This window comes from Arachis hypogaea, chromosome 16, assembly GCF_003086295.3.
Source record: "Arachis hypogaea cultivar Tifrunner chromosome 16, arahy.Tifrunner.gnm2.J5K5, whole genome shotgun sequence".
Lineage (NCBI taxonomy): Eukaryota > Viridiplantae > Streptophyta > Magnoliopsida > Fabales > Fabaceae > Arachis > Arachis hypogaea.
This window is the reverse complement of record NC_092051.1, coordinates 8,702,315-8,725,962: the sequence shown is the minus strand read 5'-3', so window position 1 is coordinate 8,725,962 and position 23,648 is coordinate 8,702,315. Positions and strand designations below refer to the sequence as shown.

General features: G+C 36.1%; 4 protein-coding genes across 7 annotated transcripts; 2 read left to right on the top strand and 2 right to left on the bottom strand.

The window, feature by feature from the left end:
• Positions 1–3,737: 3,737 nt before the first annotated feature.
• Positions 3,738–5,707, top strand: LOC112755849 (protein EARLY RESPONSIVE TO DEHYDRATION 15). 3 transcript variants are annotated; one of them, XM_025804152.3, is made up of 3 exons: positions 3,738–4,065; positions 4,747–5,112; positions 5,382–5,707. In XM_025804152.3, exons 2-3 carry the CDS (start codon positions 4,803–4,805, stop codon positions 5,426–5,428), a joined length of 357 nt encoding a protein of 118 aa, XP_025659937.1. In that variant the 5' UTR covers positions 3,738–4,065; positions 4,747–4,802; the 3' UTR covers positions 5,429–5,707. The 3 variants fall into 3 exon arrangements, with proteins under 3 accessions (XP_025659937.1, XP_072075335.1, XP_025659936.1); XM_072219234.1 differs by having other exon boundaries at positions 3,812–4,065; positions 5,385–5,707; XM_025804151.3 differs by having other exon boundaries at positions 3,812–4,065; positions 5,364–5,707.
• A 168-nt stretch (positions 5,708–5,875) lies between these two features.
• LOC112755848 (GTP-binding protein BRASSINAZOLE INSENSITIVE PALE GREEN 2, chloroplastic) lies at positions 5,876–10,748 on the bottom strand. Its single transcript, XM_025804150.3, has 5 exons — positions 10,474–10,748; positions 9,204–9,362; positions 7,776–9,103; positions 7,348–7,515; positions 5,876–6,677 (listed from the first exon to the last, which is right to left on the bottom strand). The coding sequence occupies exons 2-5, from the start codon at positions 9,313–9,315 to the stop codon at positions 6,315–6,317; spliced, it is 1,971 nt and encodes a 656-aa protein (XP_025659935.1). The 5' UTR covers positions 9,316–9,362; positions 10,474–10,748; the 3' UTR covers positions 5,876–6,314.
• Positions 10,749–11,058: 310 nt separating this feature from the next.
• On the top strand, positions 11,059–17,525 carry LOC112755847 (uncharacterized). Of its 2 annotated transcripts, XM_025804148.2 has the most exons (14): positions 11,059–11,481; positions 11,564–11,665; positions 11,756–11,818; positions 12,033–12,094; positions 12,172–12,269; positions 12,476–12,527; positions 13,009–13,101; positions 13,505–13,615; positions 13,963–14,317; positions 14,442–14,890; positions 15,334–15,443; positions 16,184–16,242; positions 16,341–16,528; positions 16,953–17,525. In XM_025804148.2, exons 1-14 carry the CDS (start codon positions 11,409–11,411, stop codon positions 17,139–17,141), a joined length of 2,004 nt encoding a protein of 667 aa, XP_025659933.1. In that variant the 5' UTR covers positions 11,059–11,408; the 3' UTR covers positions 17,142–17,525. The 2 variants fall into 2 exon arrangements, with proteins under 2 accessions (XP_025659933.1, XP_025659934.1); XM_025804149.3 differs by lacking the exons at positions 11,059–11,481; positions 12,033–12,094 and having other exon boundaries at positions 11,527–11,665.
• A 1,821-nt stretch (positions 17,526–19,346) lies between these two features.
• LOC112755846 (uncharacterized) lies at positions 19,347–23,434 on the bottom strand. The gene is made up of 4 exons (XM_025804147.3): positions 21,772–23,434; positions 21,479–21,666; positions 21,007–21,230; positions 19,347–20,434 (listed from the first exon to the last, which is right to left on the bottom strand). Exons 1-4 carry the CDS (start codon positions 23,039–23,041, stop codon positions 19,732–19,734), a joined length of 2,385 nt encoding a protein of 794 aa, XP_025659932.1. The 5' UTR covers positions 23,042–23,434; the 3' UTR covers positions 19,347–19,731.
• Positions 23,435–23,648: the final 214 nt, after the last annotated feature.

The window sequence follows — 23,648 nt, the reverse complement described above, 5'->3', positions numbered from 1 at the left end:
TATCACAATCTCAATTCAAATAGTAGATATGACTCTTATTAAATGATTAATTTATAGACTTTATAATAGATGTGTCTAATACAAATTGACTTATTTTTATTAATACGACAAAATAATAACAGTAAATTTCAATGAAAACTCAAGAAAAACTGAATCGGAAAAAGTTTAACATGAAACAAGAAATGAAATTAAAGAAATTGGAATGAAATTAAAGTAAAATTTTGAATTAGAACATGAACTAATAAAAAGGACAATGAAAATATAAACAAAAATAAAAAAAGTATGTCACTGACGAGGCAAATATGGAAGAAATGTTTTAATATATTATGAAACTAGATTATAAATGTCATTAATTGAGTTATATATTAAGTTCGAACAATTTGAGGCTGATTGAAATATTAAATGAAGAGATTACAACTGTGATAACGAAAAAAATTTAAAAACAACTATAAAATTGTTAATTCAAATAAAGACGAGGATCAAGCGGATGATATTACGAAGATAGATGTGGTAGAAGTGACAAATACATTAACAAATTAACATCTGTTCGAGGAGCCATATTTTATACACGCATTGAATCTAAAGGTGATGGATGCACCAGAATTTTATAAATATTTGAATGCATGCATGTAACTTGAATAATTATATTGTAGCTTTTTATTATAGAAATAGTTAAGTTTGAGGTATCTAACATAATGTGATTATTATTAACTTATTTATGCAAGTAGTTGATGACTTTGTAGTTTAAAATAAAATTGGTATTATTATTAGATATTGTATTTCGTATATTAGTTATATAATTTTTTATTCTATTTCCATTATGACATAACTAATATATCTTTAATTTTTATTAACATACTAATTTTTATTAGAGATCTCATATACATACAAGTTTTTTTGGTATATAAGTTCATATAAGTTAGTTTAAACTAACAAAAACAATCTTCAGTTTAGATTGCATGTAAACACGTATTTCCGTCCTTAACTCTTGAATAACACAAATGGTTCTTTTCCCTCAATCAAAACTGCGACGCTCAAAATTTAAACAAAAATCAAAATCTCTCAAAAATCTCTGAAAATCGTCGCGAAAAGTGAAGGAAGTTGCGAAGCTAAATTCGAAAAGAATTATGAGAAAACAAAATAAGAAGATAAAGAAGAAGAGCAGAAGATGAGGAGGAGAATGATGAAGAGTTTTGAATTATGCAGAACTTATCAGCACACATACACCGAAAATTCTTAAACAATACACTCAAATATCTTCATGTTACACCCAAATTTGTTGCATATACAGAAAAACATTTCTTCTTTCTTCTTTTTTTCCTTATTTCTTTCTTTCTTTTAGTTAAATGAATATAAGTTCATCATCTTCCAAGTAATTTTACAACATTATGTGTTTTTTCTTCTTCTGTGTTTGATTTTTTTTGTTTTTATTCTTGTTAAGAGAGTAAAACAAAAAGAAACCTGAGAAGGTAAAACAAAAAGAAAAAGATGAATAAGAAAAAAGAAAAAGATGGTGATGATGATGATGAAAAAAAAGAAGCAACAACAGAAGATGAGGAGGAGGAAGAGGAATAGTTTTGAATTATGCACAACTTATCAGCACACATACATCGAAAATTCTTAAACAATACACTCAAATATCTTCGTGTTACACCTAAATATCTTCGTGTTACACTCAAATTTACTGCAAATACAGAAAAATGTTTCCTCTAATGCTGCATTTTTTTTCTTCTTCTTCTTTTTTCCTTATTTCTTTCTTCCTTTTAGTTGAATGAATGTAAGTTCATTCTCTTCCAAGTAATTTTGTACCGTTATGTGTTTCTTCTTCTTCTTTGTTTGATTTGTTTTATTTTTATTTTTGTTAAGAGAGTAAAACAAGAAGAAACTTTAGAAGATAGAACAAGAAAAAAAGATGAATAAGAAAAAAAAAATAAAAGAAGAACAAGAAGCAGCAGAAGATGAGGAGGAAGGAGAAGAAGAGTTTTGAATTATGCAGAACTTATCAGCACACATACACCAAAAATTCTTAAGCAATACACTCAAATATCTTTGTGTTACACCGAAATTTGCTGCAAATATAGAAAAATATTTTCTTTAATGCAGAACTTTTACATTACATTCAATTCAAACTATCAACGATGAACAACAATTTTCACAAACAAAAACAACATTATTCACCTACAGAATCATAAACTACTAACGAAAACATTAACTAGAATCGAGCCACACCTCAGCCACTTGATTGGATTCAAAACAATAGTCAACTTCGTTCTGGTTCAATTGACAATCTGAACTTGAATTATTCATCATCTTCAACAACGAGATAACTGTTCAAAACTGATTTTAGAGCTTGATTTCAAAAACGTAGAGAACGAACGAAGAGAAACGAAGAGAACACATAGATGGAAGAGAACGTATATCGAAAACGTTGAAAAAATTCGAAAACGAAAATGAAATCCTTTCGAAAAAGACAATTATATATCCGTGCATTGATTGAAAAGCTAGTTAGATTAAGTGGTGCGTGAGGTGAATCAGGGTAAAATGACTTGTATGGACTTGTATAAAAAAATGACTTATATGTGAAAAATAATTGTTGTCATTAACATAAACTAGCTATATACATAACTAATAATTATTTACACACAATATATATTTCTAATACTACTGTTTAATTATTATAAATAACATTAAATACAATAATATTATTATTTTTATATTCGCACAGGAAAAAATTACAATAAATTTACTTATATAATTAGGTTTATTAAAATAATTAATAATGTAAAGTTCAGGACGATCAACTTCTTTAATTTTTTTTCCTTTTAAGCATTTTTATGGCTAAAGCTAGGAGTTTCGTCTCCGATTGTGAGTATCATTAGTTTTGGCTTGTTGAGGATGAAGAGAGTGAGAGTGAGAGGGATGAGTCCAACGAAGGAGAAAAGAAATGAAGGAGCCTCACACCCCACGATGGGTGACACCTGTCATCAAAGGTGACAAATCTAAGACTCAGATTTGCGGAATGTTTCTACCATTTGATTTCGTTAGATTCAACCCTGTTCGTGCGGTTAATCAAACAACAAATCCGAAGTTTAGATTTATAAACTTGAATTTGCTCGTCTGATCTCGATGAATTCAAATCTGATTGTTCGATTTTCGCGTGCGTGTCCCGGTTGCAAGCAAATCTAAGGGTTCAAATTTAAGCGGAAACTGGCCATTCGATTTTGTGGTTTTTTAAATTTGACCCTCCAATTTATTTACCGTTATCTTTCACATCCAGAAATAACACATTCAACTCCAATATCTATAAAAAAAATAATTATTATTAATCCAATATAAAAATTAAAAAACATAAATTTAAGTCACCATTCATCAATGCAGCTCAAACAAAATTTTATATTCAATCTCTATATATCTTTAATTATTCAAAAATCAAAAGTATTAGTGTATTACCATATGACATCATATGAAAATACCATTTCACCCACCTTGAGTTGTCACCCTCGTTTTGTGCTAATAATTAACCCCTTAAGCGGTTATTTATTGCTCTAATTTAGCCAATGTTATGTGTATTATACTATTATTATAGATAGAGAACAATATTTTTTTTCTAGAATACTACTACTTAGTAGATTTCCCATAATTTATTCCCTTAACAAAACCCAAAATTTTCTATGGCTGAGGCAAAAAAAAAAACTGTATTATCCACAATTAAATAACAAGAACCATAGAAAAAAAAAACAACAAAAACGAGGAAAATAGTTAGGATAACGAAAACAAGCATTATATAAGAGATCAAGGGGTCAACAATAGCCAACACCATTACGCGGCACCGTTGACCGTTGACCACCCCCTCTATCTGTCTCTCTCTCACCGTTGCGTCCGAACCAAGACGCAACACTAATACGGTGCTTTCGCCGAACCTAAACGGTGGGACCCACTCCGTACCCGAACCAAGACAGGCTCGGATTTCTCTCTTTATAAATACTGCGGATTTGCGATTTTCTTGACGCGTCAACTTGTCTGTCAATCGTCGTCGTCGGTAACCAATTTCTCGTAGCTGGAGAGGTAATTGCTCGTTCCTAATTTTCTCTCTCCGATCTGTATGCCGTTCGAAGGAATTGTTATCGTGAATTGAGAATTTCGTTTTTCCTTTTTGGCTTGTATGTTTGCTTTTGGTGTTTGGTTGTGAGGAAATTGAAGGAAAATAATGGAAATTTTTGAGTGATCGGGTTGAGATTGACGATTTTGTGGGACCATTTCGTCGATTCGTGCTTGGAAACTAAAGGATTTTGGTCCATCCGTCTTTGAATTCAAAGGATCCACAATTTTCACGAGTCAGCGCTTTTTCATTTGGATATAGAAAATTTTTCGATGGAGCGATTTGACCGATTTTTACTTTAAAGGAGTCAAAGGAGATGGTTTTGAATTTTGATCTGAGATCTGAAGTTTTTTTTTTTTTTTTTAAATTTATTTTTTTAGTCTTATTCATAGTGGACTAAATTAAAATTACCATACGATGACATAACAAATTTAAAAATAGACACGAATTTTTCACGTAAATGATGAATCATGACTTATATGCTTACTGTATTATGATATCTGGCGAGCAATTACTTGTAGCTATGGGCTTTAGAAGATGAAACCTTCATGTTTATTCTTGGTACTTGGAAGTTTGTGTTTGAAATTTCTGATTGTGATATATCATTGTTGATTCACTTTTAACACGGCTGATGATTTGTACTGCAGATAATTCTAACTAGAATCGGACTGAAAAATAAAAAAGGAACAAAAATCAGATCAAGATGGCATTAGTCTCTGGAGGAAGATCAACACTGAACCCGAATGCCCCTCTTTACATTCCAGCTGCCTTCCGGCAGGTGGAGGATTTCTCGCCGGAGTGGTGGCAGCTGGTGACAACACTGACGTGGTACCATGAGTACTGGCTAAGCCAGCAACAGGTTGAAGGGGGCTTCTATGCTGCTGAGGATGATGGATTTGATCAAGATGGCAATGATGTTGTTGATTTGCTGCCTGATATATTTGATCTTGATGCCGGTGAAGATCTTTCCGTGATGGAAGCTCAGCTTGAAGAGTTCATTCGATTATCTGAAGGTAAAGAATACATTAGGATTATCTCAATCAAACAATTTAAAATAGCTGAAAAAGAGCCCTGTATTATTTGGATCAATATGTTTGGTTACAATTTTTATATTTAGATATATATATTGATATAAAGAAGTACCAAACAGATTGGTATTAGGATTGAGGTCTCTTATCAAAATTTGTTGGGATCTAATTTTATTATGTGGGTATATTTAAATTGTTGTCTTCATTTCATGTATGAATTTTCATTTACTTAACAGAGTTGTTGATGATTGCAGAAGAAACTGGACACAAGACATTTGTGGAACAGAAGAGTAAAGCATAAATTGCAAGAGCTATGAAGCTTGTAAACGTAACTAAGCAAACAGGCTGAATGCCATGGCCTTAATTAGCTTGCGGTCATTTAGCTAGTGTACCCCATAATGTTTATCTCTAGCTTTTAACTTTCCAGTAACTCTTGTATAGCCAAGGTTCCGACTTTTTCTCCTCTCTCTTGTAAACAGGGAAGGAAGAAAGGTAACAAAAAAAAAGTGAAAATATGTTGTAAGAGATGTTACAAGTGTTAAAATTACAAAAATGACAAAAAGATTTTTTTCTTCTGTCAGGGTTTGTCTTCTCAAGATTTATGTACTCTTACTCGCTCTATTAATCTGTCACTTTGATTCTTTGAGATATTCTTAGAACTCTAGACTCAGTGACTCACAACTATACAGCGAAAATATATATTGATTCAAAAATATATTAATAGGTGATAGTGATGTGATGCAAGTTGTTGAATGCTCAACTCAACCAAATTTGTATATAAGAATAACTTATCATAATATTTTTTCAATTCAGTTTACATCAATAGGCCAAGAGCCCAAGAATAAATATAATCACTAAGCTCATTCTCTGTTCTCTATTGCACAATTTGAAGTAATACCTCACAAAAATGCAGATATCATCACTAGACATGTACAACGACTCATCTAACAAAACTACATAATCCACGAATGTGACACTTAAACAAGAAGCGTTGCATTTATCTCTATTTTCTGTTTATAAGTTAGAAGTGGCAGAGGGGGAGGGGGGTTCTCACACCAACTAGCTAAGAGGACAGGCACAAAAAGCTTCTAGCTGAAAACACACTATTGCCTCTGCAACACGTCAAATTCAGTCACACTTCTATTTTCACCTGAAAGCACTCTTGCAAAACAATTAAAATGTTCTGCTCAAGCTGATAGCTCTGCACCTGCCCCCACAAAATCTGTATCTTGGTCGTCAAGTTTTTCTCTTTTTTTAGCTTGAAGTCTGGTTTGGTTGCCAATAGCATCAGAGATGGCTCTTGGTAACCAAAAACCAGGTTTCTCAAGGGACCGGGCCCGGTCAAGGACCAATGGCTCTCTCAAGGTTACTTCAACACCATCAAAGGTCCACAGTTTCATGGTTGCTTCACCTTTGAGACAGAGAGAGTACCAACCTAAGCCAGCTATGGCTACGTCAACGTTGTTGACCTCCCAACTAGTTCCAGACACCTTAATTTCCCTTTCTTGCCACGTGCCTAATTCAGCAGCGTGTTCACTGCCAATGGGAGGCTGAAATAAAATGCAAAAAGAAATGAAGTTAGAGGAAACTTAGACATCATGTATCTCAAGGGAAGGAAGAATAGATTATATTGAGTAATACCCCAAATAAGTTTAATTCTTAGTCGGACACTTTAGCCCCAATAAATTTTAATTACCAAATCAATCTCCACTATGTTGTTAGTCAAATTAGTCACCTGTCAAGTTTTGCTAAAAAATTTAGACAAATAAGCTATCATTATTTAATAAGCACATAAAAGTTATTCAAAATTTTTAAAATTTTCAGATCAGTCCCTTTAAGTGAGACTCTTCTTCATCTCTAACACTCTTTTCTAACTAATCCTCTTCCAACTAATTGATTATTGTTTCCACCTATCAAGTTCCATTACCCAGGCCCGGTTCCACACTACAAAGAATATGGTAGCTTTTCATCCCGTTCCAACCAAAGGAATGTTTCCGCATTATAGAGTACATTTCTTTGACAACCGAAATCAAAATGCGCCTTTCCCTTATAATTTAAAAAGGTAAACTGAAAGTTGACATGAAAGAGCAATTAATGAAATGAAAAACATATTTGAAGCTCAGGTAAACTGCAGTTTTAGACCTTAACACTAAAATTAGTTATATAGGCATGCTTAGATTTGTGAAAAGAAAAAAAAAAAAAAAGAAAGAAAGGGCTTACCTGCAACCTGACACCAACATGATTACTCCAAACCTCTTCAGCATTTTCTACTTTTCCCATGTGAAGAGAAACATTTGGTGATGCCCAAACGGTCACATATATTGTTTCAACAGAGGCTTCAATAAGGTCAATTCTTGTCAAGCCACCAATGTGCACTGCCTGCCCTACCTATAAGTTAAAACCAGTATGTAAGATTCTAAACCACATCTGCATTTTCCAAATTTACATATTGATACCAAAGAAATTGCTATCTCGATTTATTAACTGGAGTTTCCATGGAGCAGGGGGAAAAAATCAAACCATTGTCCATTTCTGATAGCCTTTAACGGATAAACAACGTGCATAAAGCATACATATAATCTATGCAACAAAAAGAAGTTGAAGATAACTTAGAGAGCGGCAATAGCAATAAGCCATTAATAACTTGCCTTGATTCTATATGATCGAGGTCGAAGTTCCTTCCGTATCTCAACCATCTTTTGCTCTTCTCTGTTCAGTCTCATCGACATTAAATAGGGATGCAGGAGCCCTGGAGTGTCAAACATCTTAGTCTTAGCTGACAAAATTCCTCCAATTCTCAAGATCCCTAGTGTTGTCCCAGGAATCGGAGCTTCTGTGAGCTTTGTAGCTTTAGCTCCGTGTTTCTTTGAAAATGCATTGATTAGAGTAGACTTCCCCGCATTCTGAGACCCAATCACCCACACATTCCCACGAGGACCTGCCAAGTCCTTTATGAAGGACAACAGATTCCTTACACCTAAATCCTTTCGAGAACTTACAAGATAAACTGCACTTAGTTTAGGTGCTCCCGCAGCACTTGCTCGGTGTCTAACCCATCTATCTAACCTTGCAGGGGAAACCTCTGATGGAAGGAGATCAACCTTTGTAGCCACAAGAACTAGCTTTGGCAGTTTCTTACCCTTCTTCGAGTCATCTTGGATTCTTTCCAATGCCTTAAACAACGATTTTGCTGCCGTCCTAGGGAAAGAACCATCAAAATCAACACAATCCACAACCATAACAACAACAGTAGCACTGCCATTGCCAGAAGGGTTCATCAACCTAGTGGAAATCAACCTATCGAAATCAAAATCGGGTATCAAATTCTCAGCAGTCTGGTTTTTCACCTGGCCATAATTCCTCAAGGAATGACACCTAGCGCACACGGTAACCTCTTCCTTCACCTTTCGGGCCTCCCTAGCCAACTTCTTCTTCTCAGCTTTCGATACCTTCTTCTTCCTCTTCCTCTCCAGGACCTCCTCAGTGATGTTACCATACCCAACCCCCGCAGGCGCAAAGCCATTTAAATCAGCCTCATCATCCTCTTCGCCCAACAACTTAGCTTCCCACTCATCAGAATCCCAATCGAAATCATCCGGTAATACCTCAATACCTCCTCCAAGTTCATTTTCAATGCCATCCAGAGACCCCACATCATCATCATCATCATTTTCTTCTTCTTCTTCTACTCTATTAATATCATCAAACACATCATCATCCTCATCTAATAGTTCATCTTCCATTTTCACCCTCCTTTGTTGATAGTACCCAGGAAGGTTAGGGTCCTCATCTTGCATGAAGACCCCACAACCAGGGCAAATTGGTCCACGACTCTCATCCTCATCTCTCCCCTCACTCAAAAACGGGTTCCTACCCTTTTTCCTTGGCGTGTTTCTTTTTTCTGTTTGAACAGCGGAGCTTCCGTTTACCGCAAAAGCAATAAAGCAAGGAACTTTTCTAGTCCGAACACAATTATCTACACTCCAGTAAAGTATAACTACGCTTCAGCCAAATGGGCATCAAAAAGCGAAGAGCGAGAAACTAAAGCAACATGAAGTGGGATTCTAGGTTCTTACCTGTGAAATGACGCAAACTCTTGATTGGTTGATCAGGTACTCTGTTAAAGAAGGAAAACTTGCACGCACGAAAATTAGAAGGAGCTACAATTGTAGAGAAAAATATTGCCATGGCTTCCAATGCATGAAGCGAAGCAGAGAGGAACACTGGTTCGAGTTCTGCAGCAGAGGGACCGAAGAAGGAGGAAAGGATTATAACGATATGAAGAAGAGCAAAAATGTTGGGCCCAATTTGGGCTTTGGCCCATTAATGAAAAAAAGCAAAAACGTGGCTTAAGCTTCTCCGGCAACTGCAGGGGTAATATGCAAGGTTGCGAGAACCGGACCGGTCAATAAACCGGTGAAGTCACTGGTTTAATGGTTCACTGGTTCGACCGGGGTTTAACCGGTTTAATTAAATATTAAATAAAATTATTAAAAAATTTAAAATAATCTTAAGTATATAAATTTAATAATTTCTAACTTAATAAAATTTAATATTTCACATAATAAATTATCCATTACTTAATATTAGAGGTTCAAACATCAAACATCAAAGCTTATAACTAAACAAAAAATAAAACGTAAAAAAGAAATCAATTTCATGCAGCTTGACAATCACAGAAATCAACTGAGAATATTCATGAACCACCAAACAGAAGCAAAAAGTAACAATATTCTCAAAGCCACATTCTCAAAGCCACAGAAATTTTGAGATACCATTCAGTACATTATTACAAAGATTGTCAAGCTAATAGATAACAATCTAACAACTATTGGCTATTGATTACAAACACACACAGTAACAAGAAACAACTCTATAAATATTAATAAGCACACATAAACACACAGAGAAAAGAAGGATGACAAATTCCCCAGCTGCCTTCAACGCCCCAGCCTCAATTTGCTTGCAATGATCATCATTCAATCCCAAGTCACCAATAAACGCATCATAATGGAAAGCCAAAAACAGATTGAAGATTCATCAAACAGAAACCAAAATCATGTAATCCAGATAAACATGAAACAGCAACTCAAAATCATGTAATCCAAATAAACATCAAGCAGCAACCAAAATCATGTAATCCAGCATGAACAAATAGGAACAGAAACATGAACAGAAAAATCAAATTATAAACATGTTCTGAACTTCTGATGAACACAGCTAACAAAACATGAACAGATGAACACAGACTTAACAAATCATGAACAGAAAAATCAAAAAATTATAAAATCAAGCACAGAGTAGGCGACGATTAAATAGGAGCCAAGGTGGAAGGCAGAGTATTACCGGCGGCGATGGTAGAGGTGGAGAGCTCGGCGACGACAGTGGAGGTGGAGAGCTCGGCGAAGACGGTGGAGGTGGCGAGCTCGGCGACGACGATGGAGGAGAGGAGCTCCGCGACGGCGATGGAGGAGAGGAGCTCCGCGACGGCGAAGAGGGGCTGTGGGATGCGGTGGCGATGGCGGTGGGATGCGGTGGCGATGGTGGTGGCTATTAGGGTTCGTGAGAGGGTGAGAGGGTGAGAGTTGAGACTGAGATACTGAGATAGTGAGATGAGGATTGGGAATTAGCCATTAGGGATCGTGGCTTCGTGCATAGCCCTTTTCTTTTTTTTTTTTTTTTTTTTTTTTTCCTTCAAAACGACGCCGTTTTGAAGTTTAATATGCAAACCAATAAACCGTAAAAAAACCGAACGGTTCTCCCGATTTACCGGTTAACCGCCGGTTCGACCGGTTTTTTCACCGGTTTTCTACCAAACGATTTCTGACCTTACTCGGATCGGTTAAGTGACCGGTTCCCGGTTTTTCCGGTTGAACCGGCCGGTCCGATTCGGTTTTCAGAACCATGGTAATATGCAAGTACAAGGTGAGGTATTTTTTTTTTTTTTTTTTTTTTATTTTTTTTTGGTCAAGCGGATTGGACAGCCCCCAATCCTAGGCATTACACCCATGTTTCACACACCCATCATTGAAGACCATGGTAATATGCAAGTACAAGGTGAGGTATGAAACCATCATTGAAGACCATGGAGCTGGGAAGATGGAGTGAAAGTGAAACTGCTCACCATTGTTTGCAGATGTATCTCTTTTTGGACTAGGTTATCCGGCCCAGACAATGACAAAAAAAAAAAACATGTGATGACCAAAATGCCACCACGATTTGATTATATATAGAGGGTTTGGTCAAAACCTTGAAACCAAAACGAAGACTTAAAATAAAAAATGGCGCGAAAACAAAAACCTGGTGCTCGGGAACCAAAACCAAAACCAAAACCTTTGTCTCCAATTTCCATCGGTGAAGAACCACAACCTCTATGATTCTCATTTTGGATGCTCCATCTATAACCACGATTGTTACATTCTCATTTTTTTCACAGGTAACTGCGAGGTCACTGTTGAGGCCAAAAACTTCACATGCAAATCCGAATCAAACAGCACCGTAATCTCTCTCCCGAGAAACGGAAAGATAATAGTATCAGGTGTTTATTCATTTATTTTTCGGTTTGATTCGATTTTGCTATTGATTCATTATTTATTTAATTTTGCCATTTTTCTGCCCCTATAAACAGTGGCACAAGAAGAGTATGCGAACAATGGAAATGCTACTGGGGATTTAAATTCCGATGATAGAGGTAAGTGGTTTATGTTTCCATGTGATTGTGATGTTAATTTTTTGCATGTGGATACAATACGAATTTGTGGAAATGATTATGGGAAAATGCACAACTGCAATTACTGTAATAGTATGACGCGAATTTAAGTCATTTGAGCATTCTTTTTTGTTTTTGTCCTGGCGGAAACGAGAAGAGCTTGTTAGTGTGTCTTATTTGGTTTTTTACTGTATAGAACATGAGTTCATGCTTGTTAGTCCTAAAGATGATGCTGGGATAAGCAAATCCTACCTTCAGGTAACACCCTTGTTGCTCTGTGTGTACTCCTCACTCTGCTATAATGACTCTATATATCTCTATAAATGGGTTTGCAGGAAGTTCTAGAGATGTATAAGGCAGAGCTACCAGGAATGAATTATGCTGCTAATACTGGAAAGCAATCAAAATTTCTTGAAAGATGTGTGACCAATGGGTAATGGGTTCTTACTTCTATGATGTGCTTTCCATGGTAGTTATTGCTTTTGTTTCGGTCATGTATTTGAAATAATGGGAGCTTTTGGTTTTGGGAACAATTTTTACCATGTAAAAGTGTAGCTTAGTGTTCATGTGTACTGTGCCTAGTTGAGAGGTATGTACAGTATGATAGGGTTTTTTATTCTTGCTTGCTTGTTCATGCAGGAAATATCGAACACTACTTCTTAATTCCAGTTCTGTTGAAGATTCCGGAAAGGTAAGTTTGGTACATGGCTGTAAGTAGAGAATCATCATGAGTAACAATACTATCATTTCAATATATGAAACTACTTTAAACTGAAATAAGTAAATTATGTTCCACTATCCTAAAGGTTGAAGGACAATGCTTCTGGTCATATTTTGCATTATTATAAGTTATGCAAAGCCTGAGTCTGTTTCCTAAGGTGAAAAACTGTTGTTTTTATCCAAGACTGTTTGGCATATAATTGTATTAAAATACAAGACTAAAGAATGTATTCAGTAACCATTTCTGGAATGTTTTGGTTCTTTTAGTAGATTGAGCTTTCTAATGAAAAAGACCTAGCAATCATCAGGACATAGAAAGAACAAAAAATAAAATTCTTACCATCTAAAAAGCTGTGCTGATTGATGGAAATTAGTTGAATGTAATCTGAAAAAAAAAATATTTGTATGGCAATAGTGTAGCATATTATTGATATATTTTATGTCATTTACAGGTTATAGCTGCAATTACATATCAAATCATCCCTGCAGATACAGAATATGCAGAGATCCCACTTACAGCTGTGAGGGAAATCTACCAACGGAAGGTCTGTTCTAATATCTAGATTTCATTCTTAATTCCAGCTTTTTGCTTTTTAAGCAACATGTGATTTCTTTTGTCAGTTTTAAGAACTTTTTGTGTGTGTGCATCGAAAATATTCTGGGCATTTCTTTGATTGCAAACTTCCAATTGTGATTTTTCCATCTTTTCTGTCTTTTAATTAAGTTAAATTGATGGTGGATGCCTTTGTGAATTCATTCTCCGTAAATGTGAGTAGTACAACTTTAGAATGTACATAATCAAAACCAATATGATAATCTTTTTCACATTGATTCCTCAGAATGCCTCTTGGTAAAGTCTTATGGCATATTGTAGTTGGCTGTTTTTACATTTATGTGTGTCTTGACCACAATCATATTCTCTGTTAATTACTAGTTTATATCCTGTAGGGTTTTGGCCGTCTGTTGTTTCTGGAGCTACAGAAGAGACTTCAAAATATTGGTGTTCGTTCCATTTTCTGTTGGGGAGACAAAGAATCAGAAGGATTTTGGCTTAAACAGGTAATTTATAGATGAAATTTGTCTTGAGCAGATTGTGTAGCCTCTTTTGGTTATTTTTTCTTTCTTGTATGAATGCATCTTGTTTCATTCCTTGTCTAGAATATTTGATACATACAAACACAACTATCATTGCAAGAATTATGTTTTCATTTTTCTTTTAGCTACATACTAATGCGTTTTAGTGAAAAGAATTCATACTTGTGATGAGGTATGTCATGTTATAAGATTACTGCTCAATAATATCAAGAACATTTGTCTTCATATTTCATTAGAACTACAATTTTTCTTTCCTACTGCAAAAGATACTTCTATGGTTCTAAGTTATCTCTTTCTGACTGCAAATTCAGGGTTTTATATCAATAGCACAGGTTGATGCCAAAGGTAAAGCCCGCAGGTTTCCTGTAAAAGCTAGTATTCGCAAAGCATTATGCTTTCCTGGTGGTTCAACTCTCATGGCATGCCATCTAAGGACAGAATTCTCAGCCGATGCAGCTGACTCTATGCACTGTCTTCCTTCACCTCTCTGTCATCATTCCTTGACACCTGTCATTGCTGAAAATGAGCAGCTGAAATGTTCAGGATTGCTGCACATTGATTTGAACCTGTCTAATCATTCAACCCATATTATAGAAAGTAAAGATAAAATTCAAGCTGAAGGTTTGATGAAAGCTGGATCGTCAAGAGAATATGGCAAACTGTGTGGTAATACATTGATCTGTCTATCTCTCACACATTAGTTTTGGAAATCAAAATGAAACTAAAGAATCTTTTTATTATAATGTCTAATTCATTTCTTGCTCATTTATATCTTTCACAATATGAACAGGGTTTGACAGTCACAATCTCCAACATGGCTGCAGTGACATTTTTCCTTTTGTCAGAGCATATGAGGACAGAAATGCTACTGCTGCAGAAAATTCACAGGATGAAATTGATGATAACATGAAGCTTTGTCATCTTTTTCCAAAAGCTGCAAAAAGGGGCTGGGAATCCTCTATATCCTCATTGAAATCTAAAAGGGTGAAGGGAAGCCAGTTGGCTGACTGTCGATCAGATTCTAGCAACGGTTTTACATCAGAGGCTAATAGGCCCAATCCTTGTTTTCAAGAAGTCCCTCGCGTTGATCCTCTGAGTGCAGAAGTTTCTGAGAAATATATGGAGGATCATGTACAATTAGAAGCACCCAACGACAAGGAACTGCCGTTGGCTAAACAATCCTTTAGAATTATGTTAATGAATATTGCAGATGATACTAAGAGAACACAGCTTTCAAAGGTATGTTTATTTCACCACTTCACCAGAGCAATTTATAATTACATACTAGTGAGGAATGTGTTCATTTATACAGAGACTTAATTTGATCCTTTTGAATATATAATTGAGAAATGTTAGGGGCCCATTAAAATTTATTGTTTTTGGCCATCACTTAGTCATCAACTCAATTTTTTTAGTCTAGTTCCTTTAGTCTAGTACCTTTAGTCTAGTAATCCAACAACATATTTTATCCCATACTTTTAAACATTGATGGTTAACTGATGGTCAAAAAAATTCTGATGACACTCTAGCATTCCTCTATATAATATTATTGATTTTAAGTATTGAGACGTCTGGCAATTTAAAGAGCATTGTAATTTTTTACCCTATTAACGGGTATCAAATGCTGCAGTCATGTTTCTTTTCGGAACATAACAGCCATTAAAGATTTGTTTCACATATAGGTTATTGAAGACCTTGGTGGAACTGTTGCGTATGATGGAAGCATAATAACACATGTTGTCACAGGAAAAGTGAGGAAAACTATGAATTTCTGCACTGCTCTCTGTTCTGGGTAGGTTCAAATTTGTAATCCTAAAAAATATGCCTAGCTTCACACTGAAATTTTATGTAGTTGGAACTTGAAATACTAGTTCTTGGAATATATGTTCGGGTTTTTAAATGAATCTAGAATAATATTCCTCTCATATCGTGCAGTTGAATATCCGAATATCTGTGGCCACCAAATCTCAGTTTTATACATCTCCAAACGATCTAGTGTGCTCGTTACCAAAGTAGGATTGTGGATATTTGAAGAAAGCTCATTTTTTTTTTTCTGAAAATAATAGTTGCTTTCAAAAACAAATCCTTTTTCTTTTGGGGTTCTGTTATAGGTTCAACTTTGCTAACCAAGAGATTATCCAACAATTAACATTATAACTTTGGAGAAATGCTAAAAAGCAAAAAGCCTCCTTCGGTTCATGATATCATTGGGAAGAGAAACTAAATTCATTTATACATGTTTTTGCATTTCTTTTATCTGGCATTTCATATTGTAGATTCTCAATGTAGGGAACACTGAGTTACAGGATCTTCATTCTGTCATTCACTGTCATAGCCAAATTGTGAAAAACTCAGTGCTAGAATTGTGATCTTTTGTATTTGGGGCTTTGGACCTTGCCAGGGGAGAAGAAAATAACATTTTGAAGTTTGATTCCTATGAGTTCTGCATTTGTTAAGATGCCCTACTCTGCATTGATTATGTTGATTATTTATATTTTATAATTCGTAACAGAATATTGATAAACTATACAGGGCTTGGGTGCTCTCATCTAGTTGGTTAAAGCAAAGCTTTCGTGAAGGCAGATTCGTCGGTAAGCTGGGCAATTTTATCTTTTCTGAGTATACTTAGTAATTATTCATGACAGCTTACACACTCATTTGAGTCATTTCACCAAACAATGAAACGCAGATGAGTTGCCTCACATACTGAATGATGAGGAGTACATGCTGAAGCACAAATCTGATTTAAAAAGTGCAATCTTCCGAGCAAAAGCTAGCCCCCATTCTTTGTTTAAGGGCTATAATGTATGCATTGCAGCTCATGTTCGAACTCCTGCCGACACTCTATCTGCTATTGTCAGGTCTGCTGGTGGTAATGTAAGTATTTATATTTCGGAACGCTTAAACAGTGCTTCATTTCCCATCAATTATACACGCTGAAAGTGCTAAAATCCTAAAGCCTTTTTTTTAATAATGAAACATTTGAATACAAATATTATGCCTATCATATTTCTTACCTTTGGAGGTACTCTTATGAGTTATGACAATAAAACAAACCCCCCCCCCCCCCCCCCCCCCCCACACACACACACACACAAACAACAAAAGACATAGTATTTGTGAATAATTTAGTCAACCTAGTTTTTGAAAACAGGAAAGCCTTTTGGACAAGTTTACTAATCTGGTTTGATCTAAAATCATTCTTTATATTAATTTTATAAAGCATGTTGCAATCTGTTTTCCTGCAACCTTATCCTCACTTGTGAAGTTGTGATCAATTTCCACTCATTTTGTTCATTAGGTTATCAATGGGCTGGAAAAAGTAAACGAGACATCAACAACAATCTTTGTGACATGCGAAGAAGATACAGAAGAAGCAATGATGGCTGCAAAGAAAGGAATCCGGACTTTCAGCAGTGAGTGGTTTATGAACTGTGTTATGAGACAGGAGCTTGACTTGCAGGCCTCCCAATTCGCGCAGTCCTTATGAGGAAGTATGTCAGCATGCCCAGTGATTATTTATCTGGTGCAGTACATATGAATTTCTCTGATAATTTAGTAATTTTGCCCCCTTCTATTCCACCATTAAAATAAGAATGTGTATCTTTTAGGGACATTGCTATGAAGCACCAAACAGGTTGAACTTGGTGCATCATGCATTCAGTTAATTTTATCAGGATAGATTCGAATCATGATAAATGTTACTCTCTCATAGTTTCAAATTTATAGCAGTGCATTATTGCATGGATCACCGGGTTAAGCTTAGGATTTTTGTGTCTTATCTATTTATGTTTGAGATTTCGACTTTTTCATGTCTATATAATATTTCTGAATATTATATTATAGGTATTGCAATAACATATGAATGATTGAGTAATATTATGCATAATAGCAGTGCACTTCTGGTTTGGTATTCCGTTTGATAAGATATATATAATCATTATTCATTAGTAGTTACTTCAGATCATCAAGGTGATGCAATAATGTAAATTTGTGTGGGGTATGAAATCAACTACGGGTTGGTGGTCAAATTAGTTCCTAAAAAATAGGTAATTTTTTAATTTTGTCATTAAAAAATTTTATTAATTAAATTAGTCTTTTAAATATTATAAATTAATTATTTTTGTTCTTCTGTCATTCAATTAATAGTTTTCGTCAACCATTAATGATATAAAACGTCAATTGACCATATATATGATACCTAACTTATTCTATTGGATTCTGAATAAATATATTTATGAAAAATTATCAATTTAGTCTATTTTTTAAATTATATAAACTTTAATCTTAATATAATCTAACACTAAATTAATAAATTTTTATAAATATATTTTTTTAATATCTAATTAAATATATTAGGTGTCATGTATGATGTGAGTTAATCATTAATTATTGATTTAAACTACTAATTAAGTGACTAAAGAACAAAAATAATTAATTTATAATTTTTAAAAGATTAATTTAATTGATCAAATCTTTTGGGGGGAGAGAGGAGGGAAGGAGTTGATGTCTATGGAAATTGGTCAATTAGAGGGCGGCTAATAGAACATGAGAATATTTTTAGAAAGGATAATATTAGGTAGATAAAAAAAAAAAAAGCTAAAACTTGTCTTATTTAGTATTAATTAATTATCACAATAATTAATGAATACTAAATAAAGTAAATTATGACTGTTTTTGACTGATTTTTTTTTGTTACCAGATATTTCCGTTTCAGAAGAGAGAAGGTTATTTCTCATTAGTCACCAACTCACCATTTGATCCATTAAATTTATAGTCTTAATGACTGGCTTTTCTAAATAGTAAATATGGTACACAAAAAAGTTTTCAAAATAGGCATGTGAAAGTTTCCAATAATACGCGTGTGGTCCATTTAGTGGGACACCATACACGAGTTGGAATTTAGTGCCCTTTAGAGGAGGCCACCTACCAAAGTACCAATTATTCCTAAAACCAACAATGAGGCCAAGGCCATGTAATAATGAAATTGTTTTCAACATTCAATTAATATATTATATTAATTAATAATTAATGATCTCTTTTATTTTCAACTTATTGATGCATTTTTTTCCAATCAAAAGCGGCAGAGAGAGGGATGAGAATCAAACATATAACTTAGGATCAAATAAGATTTATCTGACTATTAAATTGTAGATTAATATTATATATGATAAATATTTTAAAATAATATTAAATACATTTAGAATATTATCATAAATTTAGAATATTTTATTCCAGTAATAGTAATTCATATAAAGCACTTAGATTCATTTTCTTCTTATTTGAAAACATGGTGGTTAGGAAGCTTCATACAGATAGACATAATGTTAGGTTGGATGGTCAAATGGTCATAGATATAGTCTCTGCGCAAAGTTCACACGAAACCGATTGTTTCTAAAAGTAGAAGGTGGCGTATTGTCATTTTATCTTCTGCTATCTACTACTAGCAGTAAAAAAAGGAATATAATATTGTCATCGGAATATTCTCAATAATTATTAAACTAGGATTGTGGTAAAATAAACGAAATGCAGTACAGGTAAAATGCAACAGTGGCAGTTACAAGTGACAAGATTGGATTTGGATTAGCCGCAAATTTTGCTACCTTAATCATTCTCTTCACATTAAACAATTAACAATACAAATTCTATTCGCATGGCTTTATCTTCTTCACCTCTCTCACTCACTCTAACACAGTAAAGTCAAAGACATATTTTATTCATCAAAATGCTTTTTCATTAAGCCCTGCTTAGCCTCAATGGATAATCTCTTCTGTACACAGGTTTCCAACTCCAATAACGAATATTTTATAGCATAATTTTATACAGCAACTAATACTACTACTACTAATAATAATAACCCATGCATACCATTCAGTGACTTACGTCACTTCCAGCTAGCTATGTTCATGATTGCAATGAGAAAACTTTCACTTGGTTCCTGGGCCTGCCCTGGCCTTATAATCAATTCAATTCTGTGCTGTGCTATGCATGTTCCCTGTTGGCATTATGCATATTCTTGGAAAATATGGAAGATATAGTTCCAAGAATCCATCAAAATCGCCATGATACTCGAGTTATTTTCAATCTGTGCTTACCAACTCCTCATAAGCTTTAACAGATTCGTCGGTAAATCTTTCCATGGCTTCAAAAATGCGCTGCAGGCTAGCCTGTAGACTGCTGCTTTTATCGCTCTGGTATAGGATATTTTCGGAAACCGAGAGACCCTTGCCTTCCCCTGATGGCAGCGCGATTTTCCGCTCTAGTGCCTGGATTTGCTTCTGTATCTTCTGGTCATCTTTATCTATATTTCTAACTTTTCTCTCCAGATCCTTGTTCTCTGCCATCTGCCGATGCATTTCTAACTTGTCTTGTTCCCATATCTGAAGCACACTCATGGTAAATACATGCATGGAATCAACAACTTCCTTTTCGGATATTCGATCCATAGCTTGGGACCACCGGTTGCATATAACAAAAATTGGGGGGGCACCAATTCTACCGGGGGAAAAGGGAACTATGCCATCAGGTGTTTCTTCTGGTTCGTATAGTAGACATTTCATCAGCCAATTATTCAATGCTCGCACATAACCTTTCTGGGCACTTATCCAGCTAGAGAATTGGAAAGTCCAATTGATAAGCTCTTGCTCAAGCTGCTTGGTTGCTAGAAGATGACTGTCACCACTCTTCTTCCTAGATCCAACCGAACCCAGTATTCTCGCTTCTCGAATTGCTTCACACTGACTATGATGACATTCAAGCATGGATTTCCACATTCTCATCATCCTGAAAACAAGCATGTTATAAATATCACAAATTCACTAAAGGTTGCAAACAAAAATCAAAGGTTTTAAAACTGTTGGATATTTTGTACACATTCATTCTGGGTACTAAGGAAGTCACGAACAGAATTTCAGAATCAATTTAAGAGATAAACTTTTGAAGAATAAACAAAGGCACGAGTCACAGCATCATGTCCGATAAGTCATATAAGTTACAAGATAATTGCATCAGTTCAATCAGGAGTAGAAAAGAACAAATATGGAGAAAAATAAATCATGGAATGTGTATTTTACCATTTACGTTATGCTTGGTGGCTAGGGAGCAACAAACAAATTTGATGGCAAAGCTCTTATAAGAGCTGCACCAATTTGTTAAACCATCCTATGATGTTTTATTAGATCAAGCACATAATTCAGTTTCCAGAAGCATATCCAAACAGTTGCAAGCAAAAAGTGCCAGAAAATGGTTCATGCATTTGAAATCATTTAGCTCTATTAATGGATCATCGTCATAGACATAGAGCATTTCAGATATAGGGTGAGTGAGGCAGGAATTGAGAGACATATTTCACATACCCATGGATTAATTCCTTCAATTGGGGCCACAGCTCTTCATCCCTTATCTTATTTATTGTCATGGAGATCTTATCAACAACTTGAATCGCCATTCTTATTTTTGTGGACAGACTCCTAATCATAGCTCGAGTGGCATCAACTTTATTAAAATCAGCACCCCTTTCATCCAAACGCTTCAGCTTGCGGCACTTCTTATCGTGCACGACCCGCATCTTTTCCTCTGCCTGCAAACATGGAAACACAAACATTGAATAACACACTATGGAAACTGGAAACATATAAAAAAATACTGGATGACAAGATAACATTCAAAGCATAAAAAAATATCAGCTCCCAAATTCTCAGTACTAGTGACTCAGATGAGACTCGCAACAAATCAATCAGAGTGTGAAACTTAGAATAGAATTATATTGCCTACACAGAGAACAAAACATGGCAGATATTTGAGATAACCAGAGTGCAACCAACATACCTTAACTTCAGCATAGAGTTTCTTCTCCCAGAGGTAAAGCTTCTGCAAGGTAGAGGAAAGATTGCGGGATCTGGTTACTAGATCAACATCAATATCCAAGCTATCGGTGGCGGCGGATGCAGATGTAGAAGGTTGCGAAGACACCATTGACAAAGAGGGAGTAACAACTTGTAACATCTTGGAGGAAGCTGCATATGAATTTCAATTATACTACTTAGATTAAAGCAGGAAACACTTGTTACTTGTATGAAAATTCAGAAGAAATAAACAATTTTGAGGATGAAAAATGAAACCTTGATAAGCAGCTCCATGCTTTCGGTTATAGGGAAGCTTGCCAACTTCAAGAATCTTGGCAATTTCGGCACCGGAGTCAGAAGCCCTTTGGAAGAGAACCTCAATCTCTTTGGCAACCTCAAAGGCGCTGCGGGAACCCGGTCGGCCTCGGAAAGCAGCAGCACCGGCGCCGCCGCCGCCGCGGTCCTTCGGCCTGTCATCCTCGTCAACCACTTTCTTATCAACGACGTGGACGTCATACTCCAATCCTCCGTCGCTTTCGCTGTCGGTGGCGTCAGCCTTGGCGGGTTGGTGGTGATCATGGTGGTTGGCGGCGGCGGAAGCAGATGCAGAAGCAGGAGTGTCGACGAGCTTGTGATCGCCGTGGACTTCCTTGACGACCTCGTGCTGGTAATCTTCATCTTCCAAATCGGGGATTCCCTCCTCTTCTCGAACCTCCCTGGAGTCGCGGCTAGGAGTGTACTGTGTCTGAGGATAGTACTTTTCATCGCCGTCGCCGTCGAAGAAGTTGAGAAACTCCCACGGGGAAGCTCTTGGAGGGGAAGGTGGTGGCGGCGGCGGCTTGGCGGCAGAAGGCGGTGGGCGGTGTTGTGGCGGATAAGATCCATCATAGGCAGAGGGTGGAGGAGCACCATACGGATCGTAGGGCTGAGGATAGGGTTGATACGAAGAAGAAGAAGAAGAATACGGATACGGATACGGATATGGATACGAAGAAGAGGATTCACCTACATATACGGTTTCGTGATTGATTGGCCTCTGTTGGTACACAATTGAAGGCGTTGGTTGCTTCTTCATGAAATTCATCTGCATCCTTCCCATCCCCATCCTCATCCATGGAGGCTCATGATCTCCCTCCTCGAATGGCGGGAGATCCACGTGGAGAGGGGAAGAGTGACCGGACGAATCGTGGTCGTGGAGAGCGTGATGGTTTTCGTCGTCGTCGTCTTCTTCGTCGGAGTGGAAGTGGAGGTGGGAGCCGGAATCGGAGTGAGGCGGAGAAGACGGAGGAGAAGCATGCTTGGCTAGGTGAGCCTTCGCCGGAGGGGAAGGCGGAGGAGAGGCGGCGCCACCTCCTGCCGCTAATTCCCTGTCTTGCTGAATAAAGAGGTGGAGAGAGTGACCGATTCCCTTGAGGGAGTTGATGTACGCCATGTGCGCCGCCGCGAGAGCATACCTCTGGTGTATAGCTTCGTCGAGGAAGGTGCATCGATCCCGGCACAAGGCGACCGCCGGCAGATCCTCCACCTTGGAACTCGCACAGCCCATACCATATAATATAATTGTGAGCAGAAGAAGAAGAAGAGGAAGAAGAAAGGGTAAAGAAAAGAAAGAAAAGAAGGGAGGGATGAGGAAGTGAATGAATAATGAGTTAGTGATTAGTGAATGAATAGTAGTGAAGGAGGAGGGAATCTTTTGCCAGCAGGGACTTGCTTGTCGGTTTCTAATTTGGTGTGGCTCTCTCTATTTCCTAAACTCAATCTATACAAATATATATATAAATATTATTCTTACCATCTCCAAATTCTGTGCTTATCGATGTAAATATTTAAGCAATAATTAAAAAAAAAAAGAGCAGTCTTTGTAGCAGAATATGCAGGGATCCCACTTGCAGCTGATAGGGAAAGGAAATGAAATCTACCAGAAGGAGGTGTCTTATAATAACTAGATTTTATTCTTCATTCCAGCTTTTAGCTTTTTAACAAACATGTCATTTCTTTTTCTCAGTTTTTATCAAAATTTTTATGTGTGGCCAGGCTCCAAACTTCCAAGTAGATGAGTTGGTAGATTTCTTTGTGCATTCATTCTTAGTAAATGCTAACAGTACAACTCTAAAATCTACGTTAACAAACACTTGTATTGTATCATCCTCTTT